At 37.6% G+C, this 20,414-nt stretch overlaps 1 protein-coding gene across 3 annotated transcripts in view; it reads left to right on the top strand.

The window, feature by feature from the left end:
* TXNRD2 (thioredoxin reductase 2) overlaps nucleotides 1-20,414 on the top strand; it is a 32,195-nt gene that overhangs the window by 2,312 nt on the left and 9,469 nt on the right. For all 3 annotated transcript variants that reach the window (XM_009092354.4, XM_050980691.1, XM_050980690.1), the window contains exons 4-12: nucleotides 317-461; nucleotides 781-855; nucleotides 1,631-1,709; nucleotides 2,646-2,708; nucleotides 3,065-3,135; nucleotides 6,584-6,603; nucleotides 6,973-7,064; nucleotides 8,352-8,526; nucleotides 16,013-16,149. In XM_009092354.4, coding sequence (XP_009090602.1) covers nucleotides 317-461; nucleotides 781-855; nucleotides 1,631-1,709; nucleotides 2,646-2,708; nucleotides 3,065-3,135; nucleotides 6,584-6,603; nucleotides 6,973-7,064; nucleotides 8,352-8,526; nucleotides 16,013-16,149 — 857 coding nt within the window. The remainder of the gene's footprint in view (nucleotides 1-316; nucleotides 462-780; nucleotides 856-1,630; nucleotides 1,710-2,645; nucleotides 2,709-3,064; nucleotides 3,136-6,583; nucleotides 6,604-6,972; nucleotides 7,065-8,351; nucleotides 8,527-16,012; nucleotides 16,150-20,414) is intronic.

Genomic DNA, 20,414 nt, shown 5'->3' with positions numbered 1-20,414 from the left:
AATTTCTAAAAATCACTAATTGTGTCATGCTAAGGCTCCTTGTACACAATGCACAAAATGAGATCTGCAAATGTGAATGTTTAGTTACTGAATCTTCTGAGCTCTGAGAAAAATCTTGAAAGGGTTTGAATTTTAGAAGAAAAGTCTACAGAGATGGTTTTTATCAAACAAATGAGTGCAAAGAAAGTTATAAACTGATCTGTAGGAGACAGTAAACTGTGTTGTTACAGAACTTTTTACTTCCCATGGACCCAACTGCATTGTTACACTAATCTGATGCATTTACTTTTTTTTCTTTCTTTTTTTTATTCCCAAGGAACCACATGGGGACTTGGTGGAACTTGTGTGAATGTTGGCTGCATTCCTAAAAAGCTTATGCATCAAGCAGCTCTTTTAGGGAGTGCCCTTAAAGATGCCCAACACTATGGCTGGAATATATCCCAACCTGTTCATCATACTTGGTAAAGACTGTTGCTTATATCCACTCCTGTGTGCTGCAAATGCTTAACAATAACTTTTCCCAGCTGGTGTTTATTATGGGACAGTTAGGGAAGTGAATTTTGCCTGTGAAATTTTAGCCTGGTACTTGTTAAAAAACAGAATTAGTTTCTGGTTTCTCGGGGCAGAAATTATGTTGATTTGGACTTGATTATTTGCTTTTACAACAAAAAATACTGTGGTTCATTCCTGATTTTCAGCATTTATCTTTGCCTATATCTTTGTGTTGCATAACCTGAATTTGTAATAAAGTGACTTCATATTCAATCTCTTGTTTTACAGGTCTGTGATGGCACAGGGTGTTCAGAATTATGTGAAATCCTTGAACTGGGGACACAGAGTGCAACTACAAGAAAAGTAAATAAGACTTTGAAGTTTGTATTTCTTCCCACAGTCCAGGAGGTGCTCTTGCCCTTGTAGAACTGCAGAATTGCCTTTGAAGTTTCTATCTAGAGCTAATATTTTGAGTCTGTAAGTCCTTTCTTCTGGGGTCTGTAAGTGCCCTTGTCAATGTAAGTGGTCTCTTCCTCTCCTGTTTTCCTTTTTGGTGAAATAGTGGTTGACACTGACCCTACACAAAAGCTTTCTAGCAGTGTGGTGATGCTCTCTTTAGCCTGAAGAGGTTTTGCATTAATATGAAGCAGTCAAGGTTTTTAAGATACTTTTATCTCATCCCCCAAAATTTCTATGCCATACAAACCCACAGCTAACACTATGCAGTTTCTTTTATAGAGAAATTATAATAGAAAATTTAACAGATTCTGGTCTTGTTACTCCTGCTGAGACACTTTGGTGTGTTCTCAAATGAGCATGGTATCAGAAATGCTATAGATAGTACTAGTAATGCTATGGCTAACAAAATATATTTTCTGAAGAGGTCAATAACCTGATCTCAAAGTTTGTTACAAGATTAAGTTACTTTTCTGTACAGAGGAGTTAAATGTGACACAAGAATTAAGTGAGAAATTATGATAGAGCTGCAAACAGTCCTATGAAATGAGATTCCTTCCATTTACTGCTCTATGCCTGATTGCTACCCTTTTTAGCACTTAAATACAGAAAAGGTAGCTGATTGTATTTCATACCTATTCTTGTTAAATGTACATTGCTGATGCAGTTTTCTTCTAAACAGGAAGGTGAAATATTTCAACATCAAAGGAAGTTTTTCTGATCCACATACAGTCCGTGGTTTAACAAAAGCAGGTAAAGAGGTGAGCTGCTGTGCTGATTTCTGCAGTGTTGTTCACTTGGAACATTTCAGGCCTTTTGGGAGCGAGACTGTCCTTTTGCAAATTGTTTGAGGTATTCAGTATTGTTTTAGTGAGTGAGATTTGCATTTTCCACTTAGAGAAGTTGTTTATGAACTTGACTGGTGCCTGCTGAGTCCCTGGCCTGGCCTCTTAGAGGCTCTTGCTTTTTTCTGCGGGTGGAAATATTGAGACAAAAGATTTTTGTTTGATTTGGTCAGTCATGCTGATGCTTACAGAAATGTAAGTTCTGAGAATTAGGTTGCTCTGAGCCGTTTCCCTCCTTCAGGTGATTTGTAGGGGTGATGGACTCGGTAATACCAAACTGTGTGTGGGAGGCAATTAGTGTGAATGCACAGCTGGGTCACTTAACAGAATGGCCATTGCTGGGTATTTAACAAGGTCTGAACGTGCCTCTTTAACAACTTTTTGAGGGTAATTGTTTAATGTTACTAATTAATATCAGCTTGAATGTCAGGTTTTGGGGGGTAGGTGCCTAGGATTTTCTAGAAAGTCTCCTTTTGAGGTAGCTTAACTCCAGGCCTGAGGTAGAATTTACTGCTGTAATCTCTGTGTGTTTTATCCTGACAAGAAATTGATTTTAAAAGTGTTGTTTGTGCATAACTATTGCTTCCAAGTAGTCATCAGAATCTTGCACAGTGTATGAACAATTGCATGGTTAATACTAAAACAAAACCTAGTGGAGAATGGGTAGGAGAAATTCTTCAGGTATTAGTTTATCTCCACCCTTTTTTAATGCACTGCTGATTATTATGTCACATAAATAGCAGATGGTAGTGCCAGTTTTCTCATTGATTACTCATTTGTACATAGATGAAATCCAAAGACAGATAAAAGGATTGCAAATTCTTGATTTTGATTTTTCATTTTTGTTTGTAGACTGTTGTTACTGCTGATAATATTGTCATTGCTACTGGAGGAAGACCAAAATACCCTGTGGATGTAAGTTACCCTTCCATTTGACAGCTCCAATCTCTGCTTTGCTGAGATGCAGAACACAGTGAAGGAGGATAAAGAATTTAAAAATAAAGCAACATATGAGAGTTTTTTTGTACTTGTGTCACACAAAAAATTGTCTTTATATAAAAGATGGCTTTTTAAAAAAGACATTTCCATAGACAACAATTTGCTCTGATTCAGTATGTTGGTGATGCTTTGAGCTGTAGGATAATTCAGGTTGGAAGTTGGCAGCCCCAGATATATTCCCCTTGGTGTGTACTTCAGCAATACAGCCCAAACTGCTATTAGCTTTTATTGCTGACAGGATTTGCATTGTAGATTCACCTGTGTCATCATAGGTTCCAGGTGCACTGGAGTATGGAATCTCAAGTGATGATCTGTTCTGGTTAAAGCAATCTCCTGGAAAAACGTAAGTTACCTTACCTTGGCTGTAATAGATGCTGGCATTCCTACCTTTTCTAAATAGCAAGTTGAAAAATGTTCAGAATTGCCTTTTGTCCACCCAATTTTCTTCTGTTTTCTTTCTGAAAATGTGTTTTGCGATGCAGCAATATCATACTACCAAACTTCATTAGTAACTGGTAGATCTTCCCCCTTCTCCTCTTATGAAATTCCCTTCTAAAATCAAATTAAATAACGTTTTCACCGTGTTAGGTTTTGCTGTTGCGATTACACACCAAGTCACAAGAGGGCAGCATGAACTCACCTGGGGGCTGCTCAGTCCCCGTTCCTCAGTTAGGGGGGAAGCTCCAATATAGTTTTGCTTTCTCCTAAGTCGTGGCAGTTCTGTTAACAAAAGAAAATATGAAGAAACATTTGGGTTACTTTTGCTTTGGAAGTTATTGTTTAACTGAAATATTAAAACATTGGTTTTGATGGAAGTACTAAAATGCCACAGTTGTTTTTTACAGCACAGAGCACAGTAAGATTCTGAGTCAACACTGCTACAGAGCAATTTCCTGATGAAGATAATTGTGATAGGAAATGCAGATTTGCTAGCCTGAAAGTCGGATAATGCTATCTTTTTGTCTTCTCTATTGAGCAATTCTAGAAAAAGCAAAAGAGACTTCAGGCTATAATACTGGTATTTTACTATATACTTGCCATTCATGGCAGTGACTTTCTGCTAGAAAAAATGCACTGTGTTAAGCTAAACTTCAAATAGGAAAATGAGGCTTCTTGGTACAGTTTTAGAAAAAAAATAAATTTGTTTTTGTTTGTAGCGTTTTGGTCACCTCTAGAATGTTGAAGGCATGATTTATGCGAGGAAATTGTTTTTAAGAAAAGCAACACCCACCCCCTCAAAAAAAGCCCCAACAAAATCCCAAACCAAAATATAAGATGTATCCTTGTAAGAGGTTTCTGTGAAAATGTGGCTCTTGTCCAGTTGCTGCCAGTGCAAGTTGTAACAGTGTAATGTGGGAGTCTAGTGTTTATATGTTGCATTCCTGAGATTTAGTCAAAATAAGCCTGCAGGGGCTACAGTAGCATTTCTGTGCTTTATCAGTCTGTGTCTTAGCAAATGAACGAGGGAGTTGTTAAAGGTTTGTTTCTGTCGGATTTGTTTCTGTTATAAATATTCCCAAGGTTCAGTTTAACACCTTTTGTTTTTAGTCTAAGCTATGTTGTAGTTTTCTTTCTTTTCTCCCTCTCCAAATGTACATAGCTACAAATTACATGCCTGGAGGTTATAGAGCTGTCAGTCCTGCAGTTATTCTTTTTTTTTTTTTTTTTTTTTTAAGTAAACCATTAACCAACTTAAAAGTCCCATAGATATACAAACATGGGGAAGAAACTCACTACTGAGATGAAGGGTTTTGGCAGAGTGAATTAGAAGAGATGCCTTAAAATGTGTTGAGAATGAGTAAGAAATTGAGCAGGTGTGAACAAGGTTAGGTTCTGCTTTCCTAACTTTTCTTTTAGACACTGACAATGCCCAGGAACTCCGTGTTTTGTACAAGAAGGTGTGAATAATGTGGGGCTGATGGTCTGAGTAAGTGCCAGCTGACATCCATTTTTCATCTAATGAAAAAGAAGAGTAAACATATGCCCAAATTACAGAAATTCGTATTCTTTTCTCTGTGAATCTTCAGTAGATATTTCTTGATGGCCAGTATGTGGCTTTTTGCAGCACTTCCCAGGAGCTGCAAGCTAATGAGGGTGTGATCATTCATTCACAGATGAATCAGATGCCCTAACACTGGAAAAAATTATTTCCCATTATGTGAAATTATTTGCCAAGCAAAAACTCCAGACTAGCAGATTTTAATCGCTTTTACTCAACCTATTCTCTGTACACCTTCAGAAGTTGTGTGTTTTTATTGTAAGATAGAGAGATGTTATCTGGAGCCTTTTGTAAGAAAACATGTGTTGTACTGACTGTGCAGTCCCTGGGGCTTACAGAGCTGCAGCCTCCATGTCTGCACTCCTTAGAAGTTTAAAAGCATTGCTGTTACAACTGGGAGATGCTGCAGATTTGTTTAGGGTAAGGCATAGGCCACAAGCCCATTCAAAAACTTAACAAAATACTTTGTTGTCAGTAGAAATACTGTGTGGGATGCCATCTCCAAACTGTGAGATGTTAACAAGTCTGTATAGCCATAAACAGCAAAGGAGTGCAAGTGCAGCCTGTCCAGCAGCTGAGAGTTAATGGCTGCCTGGAGCTGCTTTTACCTGCAGAGCAGGGACTGAGCATTCTGCCTTTTGTACCCAGCAAATGTAGGGAACTGAGGATGTGGTCAGGAGAGAGAGGAACTGCTGCAGTGTAGGGATCAACTGGGGACAGAGATGGAAACTGCTGTGCTGAAGAGCTGATACACCTCATAAATTACAAGTGTTGATGGACAGTTGCAATTATATTCTTGACTGAAAGAGTGTGAAATATTGGAAGAAGTGGGAGCTAGGGTTTTATTTAAGAACTAAAATGGATATATTTGGTAACTTCAGTCTAAGTAAATCTATTAAACCCATTTTCTACAATATCATGCACAAATGTTTGAAGACAGGAAGGGCAAATATTTGGCATCTGGAAAAATACAACAATTAAAAAGCAGATGGTTATAAATCAAAATGAAATTTAGCAATGAATAAAATCTTCATTGGGAACTGTAATCTACTTGATAGGAAGACATAATCTAATTGATAGACCATTCCCATGTGCTGAAAGATGAGCTGTCAGGGAAGAAGATTGGCCTGGCTGAATAGAGTTTTGGCTGGAACTCAGGGAAAAAAATAAGTGTTTATGCCCCTGGGAGAAGAGGGAGGACCACAAGGATGCCACAAGGTTGTGCAGGGAGAAAATTAGAGGGGCCAAAGCCCAATTAGAACTTAATCTGGCTACTGCTGTAAAAGGCAATAAAAATGTTTCTATAAATACAGTAGCAACAAAAGGAGGGCTCAGGAGAATCCCCATCCTTTATTAGTGTGGGGGGGGGAGAAGCACAGTAATAAGGATAAGGAAAGGCTGAGTTACTTAATGCCTTCTTTGCCTCAATCCTTAATAGTAAGAGCAGTTGTTCTGTGGGTACCAAACCCCTGAGCCTGAAATATGGGGACAGGGGACAGAATGAAGCCCCCATAAATCATGAGGACTTGGTTAGAAACCTGCTGCAGCACTTGGACTTGCACAGGTCCAAGGGACCAGAGGGGATCCACCCCAGGGTGCTGAGGGAGCTGCTGGAAGAGCTGACTGAGCCACCCTCCATCATTTCCCAGCAGTCCTGGCTAACTCAGGGGTCCCAGCTGACTGGAAGTTGGCAAATGTGACACCCATATAAGAAAATATTTTTTTCTGGTTGCGCAAAAATATGCACAAGCTCATTCCACTGCTTTCTTCTTCTCTTCCTTTTCTGTAACAGGTTGGTTGTTGGAGCCAGCTGTATCCTTTGAAAAGCCTGTGATGATCTATGATTATAGCTAGCATAGCTGTCTTTCATATGAAAGTTCAGTTTTCAGAATTGCTCTGCTCATGTCATATAGTTGAGTTGGTAAGAGAATAGTAATAATTTTCTATGCAGTAGCATAATGGAAATTAAGATCAGCTGAGGATAAATTCTCAGGATCTTAAATCCAGTGTTAACTATGTTAACTATAAGATTGCAAGTTTTATTCTATGTACAAAAGCAAGCTAAAGATGTCTGTGTTAGGACAACTTGGTATCTCCAAGTGAAAAGCCCACTTGTATACTACTCATATATTGTGTTTCTTGAAATTGTTGTTTACATTTGCTTAACTGGTGTGTCATCAGATGTGTCCCTTGAGTGTGCTGGTTTTCTGACAGGCATTGGATTGGACACTACAGTCATGATGAGAAGTGTCCCACTTCGTGGGTTTGATCAGGCAAGTACAGAATATCTTACATCTCCTTATCTAGCAAATAAATTAAAAGATAGATTTTATTATTTTTATCTCCTAAAGACAAAATGTTGTTTGCATCTCGACATTTCCTAATATGTGCACAGGTTTTGAGGTGGCAGTGACAAACACCACCCATGCTAGTGACACTAGTGACAGCTCCTGGTTGTTTGTCACCCTCTCCCACCCTGGAGTGGCTTCCTTAAAACTAGTGGCTTGTTTGCCTTAAAAGTGATGGCATGAGTTTGTAAAACATTGTATAAGAATAATTCTTGGGATTTACACTCCTCATTGAAGAAATCCACACCTGTAACAGCATGAGGTCTGAGCAAGCAGGGAATAGTGTGTGTATAGCACTTGGTCAAACACTTACAGTAGGGCTTGCTCTGAGAACTTGATCCTCTGTATGCAGGAGGAGCACAATGGCCATACCAAAGTTCATAAAGTATTAATGGAGATAAAATAATTATGTTCAGTCTGCAGCCACATTGAGGCTGATGGAAACTGATTAATGAGCTCTCATGTTTCTGGAGAGACATAACCCTGCTGTTGCCTTCATATTAGTTAATATCAACCTTGAAAATAAAGTTTTGTAAGCTGAGAGAGCTTGTATGGAATTGTTCTATGTGAGTAGTTCTGTAATAATGTTCTTTAAGTAATAAACATACTCTGGCAAGGTGCAACCTGAGTTCCTGCAGTCAAGAGCACTGATGTCTTTGGATAAACCGGTTGATGCCACATTTTACTACTTCAGTTTGGTGTGGCATTATTTCAAACAGGCTCTCAGGACAAAAGTGGTTTGTTTGTTTGTTTTTGTATTGGAACTTACCATGAAACATTAGTGATTCACAATCATTGCAGAGAAATCTCAGGTGTTATGGCAAAAGGAAATATCTTTCTCCCATTGTTTTGTAAAAGTATTTAATTTTTATCAAACTACTAGAAAATTGTAATTATGGTCATGGTAAATTGAATATGCTCTAGATTGTGTAAAGACTAAAGGCTTTAAAAGCAACCATTTTATTAATATACTATTATATTTTTTTGAAAATAGTTTGAGTATTCAGGTGTAGGTGCCTCTTGGAATGGAGTTGCAGGTCATAGTGGCTCCCTAGATTATCATGTGTTAGCAGTGCATAGTAGCTACGTGATAAAGAATGTTTGAAGTGCACAAGGTATTTACTGGGGTTTCGTGAACCCAGCAGAAGGAGGGGTTTACATTGAAAAGGTCATGTATATAAGAAAAAACAAATTTGTTTCACTACTCAACAGCAAATGGCTTCTTTAGTAACTGAGCACTTGGAATCATATGGCACAAAATTTTTAAAGAGATGTTTCCCAACTAAAGTTGAAAAATTGGAGAGCGACAGATTGCAAGTCACTTGGAAAAATGCTGACCTGGACACAGAAGAAACCGATTCTTTCAACACCGTGATGTGGGCAATAGGTAAATATGATTATCTTAACATTTCTTTGCAATGCTTTCCATTCTGAAAGTGAAGTCACTTCATCATGGGGTCAAACAGCCCTACCCCCCCCCATTAAATGTTTAGTGACTTAAACATTAACAGTTGTTTAATTCTTTTCTTGCATGCCTGACTTGTTCATTTACAGTCTAAAAACACATTAAACTTACAGTGAATGGAAGAAGTCTGTGGTAACTATTTTTGCAGGAGCTGCAATAAATGGGAGACCATCTAGTCTTTCTCACTTTTACTAGAGTAAGAACATGAATTCCAGCAAACTCTAGTTTGCAGGTAGTGTTCTCTAAGTCCATACTCTTGATTGATTCGTGAAGCTATTCACTGTAAGTGCGTATTTATCCTATTTAAGAGGCCATTTCTTCTAGGATTTTTTCTAAACTGTGCTGCTTAAGTTTGTTACTCCAGCTGTCATCCAATTCAGAGAAAAAGAAGTAACTGTCTTTAAAAACCCAAGGTTTTGCAGAGAACCTTGAAACTGTATAGCTTTTTGAAATCTGGTTAGGGACTTTCACATATCTCAGACCCCTTGGAACTGACATATGATGACTAAGAGTAAATTGGTTTAAAGGAATGCTGTGATAAATGTCTATAAGCATAATCACCAGAAATGGGAATCAAATCTGGGGTTTTCCTCCTTTGAGACAAATGCTGCTTCTGCAAGGACTAACACACTAAATTATGTACAAGGCTCCAGCCCACAGGAATGAAAATACTCCTGCAGTGTTGCCTCCCTAAGCTGCTCATTTGTTGCTGCTACAAGTCTGTCCTCAGTTTCTGTATTGGTTCAGATGGGCTGTAAGCCCACCAGAGTAGGAGACTCATGTCTTTTGTGCTTATAAAGCTTTGTGATTATCTGGAATTCTAGATCAATAATGCATGGCTAAAGGTAGTAGTGGTATTTGGCAGGCAGATGATATCTGGCAAACAAAGTAAATAGGCTTAAACGTACTGCCCAAGAAATCCGTTTTGATGCAGACAAGTAATCAGTTTTACTAGCAGCTTTAGCAATCCCCTTGACTACTTCATATTCTTTTTATCTGGCACTTCTGTTTTAGAGTAGTGGGAATGTATTACTCTTTCATTTGTTTATAACATAAATTTAAATTCTTGTGGTTGTAGAATAGATCCATTACAGGATCAGAAACAGATAATTTACAGCATTTCTTATTTTGCCCAGTGGATTTAATCTACTGTCCAGTTGTTCCATTTCCCTGGTTAAGTCAGCTTTATATCTTCCTTATACCCCAAACAGAGAGCAGGTTGTGCATTGTGACAAATGTTTTGTTTTCCTTACTGTAACTACTACTCTCTTAGAAGTGCCTTGGGCTCTACAAATTGTGGAAACAGCCTGTAATAATGGATTATTCTCCTCAGAACCAATCAAACAGACTAGTGCTGGCCAAGAGCAAAAAAAAGCTCATGCTATCTGGACACATAATAATCCTGAAAACTGTAGAATAATATTCATGAGGTGAGATGAAAACGTTTCCAAAAAGTGGGTTTCTAAGTACTGTATTTGATTTTTCTTAAGCTTTCTGGTAAAAAACCCAACCCATTCTGTGGTTCTATGAAAAGTACACTGAGTTGGAAACACACATGTCAAATGTCAAGTCAATTTGTTTACTTTTGTCTAAGATGGAAAAAAGAGCTATTAAGTTGAAAAATAAGGAAAAAAATCTTGGTTTACTGTTAATTATAATGGAATAAGGTTGCATGATGGACTGTTGCAATTCAGTTGTAACATGAGTCTGCTCATTATTTCAATGAGGAGCTACATGTGTTACAATTTTTGTGATGGATTTGAGTTACAATCCATATTTAGAAACAGCAAAATGAATAGTGTGAGGATTTTGTGTTGCCTTTTTTTAGTGTTCAAATTGGCACTCCACTCTTAAGGATTGAACACATTAACAGTTAAAGCTGGTTAATTGGTGTGCAGTCCATATGATTCATTGTTTTGCTCTGTATCAACACACCCACACCAGGTGTCTCAGATAATAGGCTGGGAAACTTAGTGGTGTTGAGGATTTCCTGTCTGCAGATGTGCCAGTTATAATACTGATTGAAGCAAGTCAGCTTGTAGACTTGGTTAAAAAGCAGCTGCTACTGTTAACTAATTGTAGCCTAAATTATAGTACATATTTCCATAATTTTTGCCAGTGTATCATGGAATTTTAGTAGGATTTTATTAATAATGTTAAAAATAGTACTGTAGTATCTCCTGATATCAGCCCTTTAAAAAGAAAATTAGATTGTGTTTGTCTGATGAGGTTTGTTTTGCTTTTGGAATGTGTGATTTTCTGCTTGTATGGATAAGCCAATAAAAGCAGGCACAATGCTCCCTTTGTTTTTCAAGCAGCTTTTTTGAACTAGTCAAAATATTTGAGGGGGAAAAAAAGAAATCTCATTTTGATACATTTTAATGTAATTTGAAAGTTTCAGTCCGAAGCTTTGTAGGTGACTCATGGATCTATCATACCTTGCTGAGGGATTGCATACTGTTATATTCCATCTCAGTGCAAGAGCTTGTTCTTGATGTTTATTTCATTTTCCCAGTTCAGTTCTGTATGTCTTTCTGTCTTATTAGTGCTGTCTTTGGCTTCTAGAGAATTCTCCTGAAAAGATTTTGAGGTTTTGAATAGAATCCTTGCTGTTTGGTATCAACAAAGGGTTAAGTACATAACATTTTTTGTAATAGTGTTCTTCAAGGCTTACAACCAAACCAGTTTGGGTTAACAAGGGAAACAGAAATGTTGTTAGGAGATTTTCTGTGAGAAGTCCCATAAGGTAAAATATTGCTGTGATCTCCTATGAGCACATCTCTGCCAGCCCCTGTAGAAAAGGGAATGGGCTTTAGATTTAGCTTGGCAAACACAATTTTGCCATTGAGTTTTTAATCTTTGCACTATTCAGTGAAAAATAAAGCACCTTGGTTGATCTCAGACAACTCTTAATGCTAATGTGCTGTGGTCTGCTGGAGCTTTGGGTCTTTGTTCTGAGCTTCCCATGTCTGTCTCTCTTACTTAAATTCATTACTTTCTTGATTAGATATGGTTTCTGCAATCCTAATGAAATTTTATTAGATATGGTTTCTGCAATCTTAATGAAAATTGTCATTCCCATTATATCAGCCAGTGCTTTTAGGTTTTTTCCAATATCTAATTTTAAGGACATTCAGTCAGACTTTATTCAGCAGAGCTATTTTTAATGTGCATTTCCCTTTGTGTAACCAACCCATAAACTTTGAGTGTAACTTTTATTTTATGCTCCTTATTATGCCAGCCTGTAACTAAAAAAATAACTTGTTCATGTGCTAGGCTATGCCTCCAAATCTGCATGTGAAGAAGGTTGGATTCAGAACTATTTCAGCACTAAGATGCTATTTGAGTTGATAGGTGATGCTAACCTTTACTTCACTGATGGTAGAAATAGATTTTTAAATGGTAGAAAATTACTCCAAAGTAATTTCTTGAAAACAGTATAATTACTGCATGCAGAAAACAGATGCTGTTCAATCATAAATGCTGAGATTGAAGCCAATGACCTACCTCTCTTGGGAATGGTGGTTGAGTGCTTGTTTTGAGACTGCAGAGCCATCCTTTGAAACCAAACCTTTGCTTAAAGCAAGCTTTGTGTGGGAGAAATAATGTAAGAGAGAACTGTAACTTTCTTCTCAGAAAATGTTTCCAGCCCTCTTCCATTTTTACAGGACATTGAGAACAAGAAAACTAGAATTTTAGAAGTCTGTCCCATACTGTAAGTTTTTAATTTAATTACATGTCATTTGGAGTTGCTTTTATTGTGAACTCCAGGTGTGCACTGGATGGCCACAGGCAGGTTTTTGCTCATTGCACCACAAGCTTTCTGCTGAGAGGACTCCTCTGTGTAAAAAGTGTTATTGCTACAGGAGAGTACAGTGAGCAGCCTTGCCAGAGAGCCAGTTACTGCCCCAGTATTGACTAAGGACCAGATTTCTTTTCAAATTGTGGCAGGTGTATCAGTAATGGATGTAATGTTTCAAACGCATCCTTGTAGAAATGGTTCACACTGTTATCAATGTTATAAAGGTTCTGAACTTTGTTTAACCTTACTTAATCTTACTCTAGTCAATATTTTCCTGTAATCTGAACAGTAGTTACATTGAAATGGTTTTTATTCGTCTTTATCAGCTGGTTATGTTTTAGTGAACATCTTGTGGGTTTTAGGAGACATTTGAAGGAGGAAAGGGCTGTGGTATTGAAACTAATTTGGGGAATGTGTCAGGCACTCAGATTGAAGAGAGTACTGAGACTGGGAACACAGACAAGATTTTGATTAAGGTCAGACTGAGGTCAGATTGGATAAAATTATAATGTGATGTGCCAACGTATAGGGAAGAAGTGGAGAAGATTATTTGGCTGGAGCTTTATTCCAGAAAAACTCTCCTGTCACTCGGCAGTATCCTCACAATGGCCATCTACAATGAAATGTGTGGTTTGCTCCAGTTTGGATTTTTCAAATCTTGGGAGGCAAACAGGCATTCTAACTTCTGTGGTTAAAAAACTCTGGAAAACCCATTATAAAATTCTGCTGTTGGCTGCACCTTTATCACCCTGGGAAATCTTACTGGATATGAGTATGCTGACACTCATTTGCCACTCCTACTTACCTGACTATGGCTATTCCTCTGAATTCTGAGTTTAGCTGTTCCAGTCTCCACTGTTGAAGGTCCTGCACCTGAAGGTCACAGTCTGAAACTCATTCCCCTTGTTTTGTGTTCAGGCATAATTACCAGAAGTCCCAGGCAGGTGATGGGACACAAATGCCACACCACAGCCAGCCTGGCCAGTGTCTGTGATGTGAGCTTCAGCCCCTCCCCTGTCACTCTCTGCTGTGGAGCCCCCTGGCTGGCAGCCCTCTTAGGAAGCTGAGTTGTTAGATTTTACAAAAACAGATCAAAAAGGTGCTTTTTCTTTTAAAGTTAAAAGCAAATGGGGGCTGGCACTGAGAGCAGGGCTCTCTGTGTGGTTTTCACAGCTGTGTGGTAAGTGTGTGGGTCTGTGAAAGATGAGATTGTGGTGTGCTGTTAGAAGTGCAGGAGGCAGGTAACCTTTTTAAGGGTCAGATTTGAGTTACACCTTTCTTCTAGATGTCTGGCATATTTTGCTGTTTTGAATGAAAGCTATGTCTAATCTTGTGTCCTATACAATTGTACACTCCTGTTCTTTGGCAGTTTAGGAAATCTTCAGTCTAAAAGCACGTGTGCTGATTTTAGGCAAAGGGTGGGTTTGTGTGCCTGATAGGATTTGGCATCTTAGAAATAAGGTGTGAAGTCATGAAGTTGAAAATATGAAAAAAAATAGGAGTTATGGGTATAAAATGAAAGTCCTTCTGAGAAATGGTGAGAACTGATTTTATAATTGTAAGTGAATGTTAGGAAACATCAAAATTCCCTGAATTTGGCACTACAACCTACCAAGACACATTGTATAATCATGAGCCTCAGCTAGTGAATTTGAGATGAAGCAAGATCAACACATATAATTCTTGTTTATGGAGGTGAACTTACATGGGGCTAAAGGCCAGTAAAGCTTCAGTTCAGTACCTAAAAATTCTGGTTTTGCCTTCAAAAATAATAGTTAGGCAGTGAAATTGAGAGAGAAACTTCTGTATGAGAAGCAGCACATTTTTTTCTAACTCTTAGCTATTAATACCAAGCTGTACATATGTTAAAATTGGCTGCATTGGAAAGGTTAAGTGTTATCCTGCAGGTTTGATAAACTCAGCTGTTGTTGCCACAGATCTTTAAATTACTCTATTGAGGGGTTTTCTTTTTTTCCTCTTTCAGTGCCTGCCATTGCGTGCTAAGTTTTCTCTTGGCTCTGCCTGGCAGGAAAAAGAGGAAACTAGAAAACCCCTTTAGTTGTCCATTTGCAGAATACCCAGGCTTTACTCTCAATACCCAAAGAAATACAACGGTAGGAAGTTGTTTCACATCCGAGCCAAGATAAGGTCCTGGAGGTTTATTATTTTTGTTGCCTGATAGCATCAGGACTGGGGAGCAGGGGGCAGAGAAGGAACAGCAGATCAACATCCCATGGGGACAACAGAAGGGAAGACAGACAGATAGCCAAGTGCCGACAGCTTCAGTCAGTGCTCCCAGAGGAAGTGTTGGTTTCAGCAGATGAAATTAATACACAGAAGTCTTTACAGAGGCATTCAGATGTGACATTGTTTGAGGGCCTGGCTATATGGAAGATGTATAAAGCACTGAATCATATGTTTACATATAATTAGGTCTGTATTGACAAGCCAGGTTTTCCTTTTGTTTAATAATTTCCTACATTAACATCAAAGAGCTTGTTTTTATAATGAAAACACATTTCCTCTTGTGTTGTGCTTTGCTATAGTATTAAATTGAATGCAAATCATGACCCACACAAAGGAGACTTGTATGTGTAGATATATCCATATTCATTAAAGCCTCTAAAACAGACACAATGTTAAAAAATTTCCTTATTTTGGATATAGTGAGATTGGTTTTTTTTTTCTGTGTGATCCTATGTAGCCTTAAAAGTGTTGTGACTACCACATAATTTCACTGTGCTTATTCACTTTCAAACAAGTTGGATAGGATTTAAGATTCCAATTTCTGGGTCGGGAATTGCTTCCTTAGATACTCTATACAAAGCTCAGTGGAATGCTGTTAAGACTTCAGTAATCAAGGGGTAACCATGCAGGAAACTCTACAAAAATATATTTTTTAAATATGAGATAATTTGATATCATTGGAATAGGAAGCTGTAATAAAATCTGGGCTTGGTTGGATTTGCCTCATTTGTTTTTAAATACATTTAAAATGTTTCTGAACTCTACAGAAATGGCTCAAATACATTTTGAGATAACTGAATCAGCATTTAGGACTTGAGAGCAAAGTTAATAAAATTTTTCATCTAAGCTGAGGGCACTAAAAGTGTTTCAAGAGAAGTGTATTCAGATTACAAGAAACAAGGGCATCAGGAATGTTTAACAGCATTATTAATAATTTTTATTCAAAGAGTAAACATGACACATTGTTGGCATTGAGCACCATTCAGTTAACGTTTATTGGAAATTTTCAGTGTAGAAATTGCTTAGTTTTTATATGTATATTTGTGCTACGTTAGGAAACTGAATTTAGAATCTTCAATAAATATGAAATCATGTGGTTTTCCATATTTAAAAAGGATAACCCTCTGATGTCTGAGCAAAGGCAATAGTGATCGAGCTCCTTTCCCACAGAATGTCATGTGTGTGCTTTCCACCCCTGCAGCTTTCTCAGTATAAGTTTTCTCATATTTCTGCTTGGACTATCAAATAGAACAAAGTTCTTGGAGATCCACAGTGGAGGATGCCAGCTTTTTATATTAACACTGCTAAAGTTTTCTAATAGCTTTTACTTTAATTTTTTTTTGTTTGTTTTTCCTTAAGGCCGAGCCCCTGACACCAAAACTCTCAATTTGGAGGCAGTTGGAGTGAAAATTAACTCTGAAACTGGAAAGATTATTGTTGATGCCAGTGAAGCTACTTCTGTTCCTCACATTTATGCAGTTGGAGACATAACAGAGGTACTGAGTCTACATAAACTATTTTACAATAACAGGAAGCCAACTTTGTTCCTGACTAATAACTAGTTCCCTGATGTAGTCATGCTCTAGTGCATATCTTTCTGTTTTGCACTTTTTCACTTGGCAGGGCTAGAGTGTTTATGCCAGCCACCTGGGCCAGTAATTTCCTTCACAGGGATCTTGTGAAGTATCTCAGCATGAGAGATTATTGCTGATGTTTATCAGGGAATGCATCATTGGTCAGAGGCTAATAATGATGTCTTTATCACTCCTATTATCCTTCTAATACTGTTTGTATCACTTTTGACATATGACTTCATACTGCCTGTGAATGCTGAGTGAAAGCAATTCTTCTGTAGCTAAGTACATTTACTGGGAATGACCATGACAAGTTCTGTGACTGCATTTGGGGTATTTTGGGTGTTAATTGAGACTAATCACAAAACAGTTTATCACCTCCCTGATGCAAAATGCTTCTTAGTACTTTCCTCTAGAATAAGGAAAAGTAATTGCTGAAAGTACTAAATGCATTTGGAATACTTTGTTTTGTGAATGATTATGCTAAATAAACATGAGGGGTGTGGCTTTTTTGTTTGGTTGGTTTTCTAAAGGGGACATTATAACTTAAGCAAAAAAATTTACTTATTAGAGAGGTAAAACCAGATTCTGTGGTCTTATTCTAGTGCTATTGATAATCTATAGTCATAAATGACAAGAATGTTTTGTGATGATAAATGTGCACTTAAATGCTTTCAATCTGTCAGTTTTCATTTTACATAAGAGCTCAAGTTATCTGCTGTAATTTGGGCATCCTCAAATATGTTGATTTCATAAAAAATGTTTGGATTCTGAACTGTTGAGTTGCAGGAGGATGTTGTCATCATCTGCCTGCTGTGCCTGGAAAATTTGGGGAATATGTAGAATACAGAGCAATGCTGTGCATTGCAAGATACAGAGTTTTCTCACCTGTTACTGGAATTGAGGCCTTTCTATCTAGATAGTTTTTCATATAGTGCAGGCATCTGCCTTACAAGTCTGGTAAAGCTAAATATTGTAGCAATATCCAAACAGTATATATAGTATAATTTTAAAGAAGTTTAGAAAATATCTCGTTCTGCTATGTTTAAAATATTTTAAAGATCTCTCAAATGTATAAACCTTACAGGTGCTTTTAGTTTCTGAAGAGATTGTAATGGATTAAATCATCTCTTGGGAATAGTCCTGCAAATTTCTGACTGGACTCTGGAGCTGCCAGAGACACTTAAATCTCATAAATTTGCTGACCACTCCTGACCTCTTTCCTCTGTGTAGACATGTGTTTCTTCCTGTCTGTCTCCATCTTCATGTGGACTTGCCATTTCCTTTTGAATTGTGTTAAAACTCTTTCCTTCTCAAATATTTCTCCTTTTCATTTTTCCCCCTTTACTCTACACAACTTCTCTGTCTGGTTGCCCTGTCCAGTTATTCAAAGCTTTGGGATTTTATAGAGTACATCTCCTTTCTTCTCATTTCACATGCAGATTCCCTCTGTATTTGTCACTTCTTGTTTTCAGATACTTCCTAAAGTCCTCTTTCTGCTCACAACAGCCTCCTACACCTGCTTATCCCTGATATATATGGCTTGGCTCCCTCCTGCTTTCCAAAATTTTCTTTTTAATTTCATCCAAGAAGCAGTTGTTAGAGGCAATGCTGGCAGGGCTTAGAATCTGTTGCATATTTTGCTGCCAATCAGCAGTGTTATTTTGGGCAAGTCATTTCCTTTTGGATGCTTTTTGTCTTTTGCCCTTTGAGGATTTAGATAAGAAATATAAAGTTGGGAGGCAGGATGCTCTCCTCTTTCCTTCTCTGGATCTAAAAAATCATGTCTTCATTTATTTGTCATTTTCATTTTGTTGTTAAAACTTGGATTTCCTTTTCCTGCTTTTGTCCCTATTAGTGCAGGTTTTTGAACCTGAGTGGTGCAATAGACACTTCTAAGTGTAAGTGTTAAAAACAGCAGCACAGTTCTGTGCTGTGTCCAGTGTACACAGTGGGGGAAAAAATGAAAAAGTTAAGTCTGTGCTCTGTAGAATATTCCCTTAAGCTTTTATCTGAATATTGGCTCAATGCAAGGAATTAGAGATCATCATATAGTACTCATACATTTCAAGTGTTTAGAGATAAAAGGAAATACTGCCACTATCTTATCTGACTCCTGCACATGACCTGTGGAATTCCACTTGCTAAGCAATGAAGTTTATTTTATTTGAATACTTCAATTAGTTTAGTGGGTTTTTTAAAAAGCAGAATTAATTTAGATAATAAATTTCATTGGCATGGGAACCAGCACTGAAAGACATTTCTGTGTTAGTGCATGTCTCAAATTAACACATGAGAATCAAGGGTATCCTGCTAAGAACCACAAGAGCAGAGCTTGGTGGTACTTTCTGGGTGTGACCTACCAAAAGAGCACAGGAAAGGGAATCTTGTTTCCTGTGAGTGAGCATCAATGATCCCTAAGAATCTTGATAAAAATTATTTTTTCCTCCAGTGTTCCTGCTCAGGATTTCTCTCTGCTCTGCTCTGTCCCTGTCAGAGTTTCTTTGCTACCACAAAGTGCTTTTGCTCAAATTTTGCGAGCAGTTCCCTCCTCCCTCCTTTGCCACTCCACACTGAATAAATACTGAATTGCTACCAAATAGCAAGAACTGATCTTTTTTTGTTTGAATTCAATGCCCTGGCTGGAAGGGGAGTGAGCAAGGGGGCAGCTGAGTTTCCTGATTGCTCAGAATGACTGTTTTCATTTGGGAGTCCTACCTAGCTGGTACACATGGGAATCTGTGTGTGCATGGGTGTCTGGTTGCACCCCTCTATGGAATGGAATCCTAATATTATCCAAGTTTTCATTTGGAAAAAAAGGGAAAAAAATCTTGCAGATGTGAGTCAGTTAGTGTAGCCTCAAAAAAAATTATTCAAGTTGTGGCAAAATATTATTTTTGACTGGCAGGTGAAATTGCATTTTAACATTTTCATCTTCTGCAATCAGGATCAGGAAAATCAAGCTGGAATTTTAGTGTCAATTCTTTTTTTCAGTGCTGATATAAACTCTCTGTGTTAAAATCCTTCCTTCAGTAGTGTTCTTGTTGAAAAGCATGGCACACACTATAAAGACATTTTCTCAGAAGGAGGTTTATGGTCAGGCCGCTCTACATCTGTCATATTTCAAAGGGTGTTACAACAAAGATGTGTAGAGAAAGTGGAATGTACAGTATGTTGCTTTGAATAGAAATGAGACCAAAAAGAGTTGTGTTAGAACAAATACACATTACTTCAAAGCTTTTTAAACTCTCTTAGGACCATCTCAGTTAAATGTATAATGCATTGGAGGATTCTTATGAACAATTCGTATCCATAATTATCAGCAGAATAGTTCTACACATGACTGCAAAGTGAATGTTCATTTCAAATATTTACCAAGGAAGGTCTTTAAGTCATTGTTTATGAGGAATTGGGCTTTATCTGCATGGATGTTTTAGTAATTAGTTGGGTTTTATGGAATGCATGGCAGTGCTTTCACAATTTTATCTCTCGTTCCAATCTTCTATTCATTTCTGGAATGCCAAAACAACATATATTTCCTGCTACAGAAATGATTGGCAGGCATGTTTCAGGCAAATGTGTGTAAGAAAAAACGAATTTCATCTGGTAAATTACATTTACAGATTTGAAAGTCAAAATGCCAGATTTGAAAAATTGTGACTTGAGGGATGTTAGAAGGAAAAAGGGATAGACTTGCAGCTTTGTGATTTGTCATGTGCTGTGGAAGAAAAATAGATTAGCCTTCATTAACAATTAGAATTGTGATTTCTGTTATCAGGTTGGATGTAATGTTTCAGATTGTCTTTTTGCAGTTGAACTTATAAGTGGTTATTACTACAGATAAAAGCCTAGATGCCTATTAACATGCAGATAATTAATATGGTATGTGTACTGAAGGAAATGGTAGCTAATAGCATGCAGAGATTCTGTCTACCAACATACAAAAAAAAAAAAGCTGATAAAGAGGAATGGATTCAGTAAATGCTAAAAAACTTCAGGATAATGACAAAAAGTGAAAAACTTTGAATGTGTGTGATGAGGAATCCTGGTTCTATTTTCTGCTGAGAACTGATTTTGAGAGCTTATTGAATGACTGCCTCCAAGTGGGGCTTTGCAGGAGTGTGGCAAGTGTTGTATCTAAATAGGACATGTGTGAATCAAAACTTCACACATTTTAGAAGGCATTT

The sequence above is a fragment of the Serinus canaria genome, chromosome 15, assembly GCF_022539315.1.
Source record: "Serinus canaria isolate serCan28SL12 chromosome 15, serCan2020, whole genome shotgun sequence".
In the NCBI taxonomy this organism is placed as follows: domain Eukaryota; kingdom Metazoa; phylum Chordata; class Aves; order Passeriformes; family Fringillidae; genus Serinus; species Serinus canaria.
Note: the sequence above shows the minus strand (reverse complement) of the source record. Positions and strands in the feature narration are given on the sequence as shown.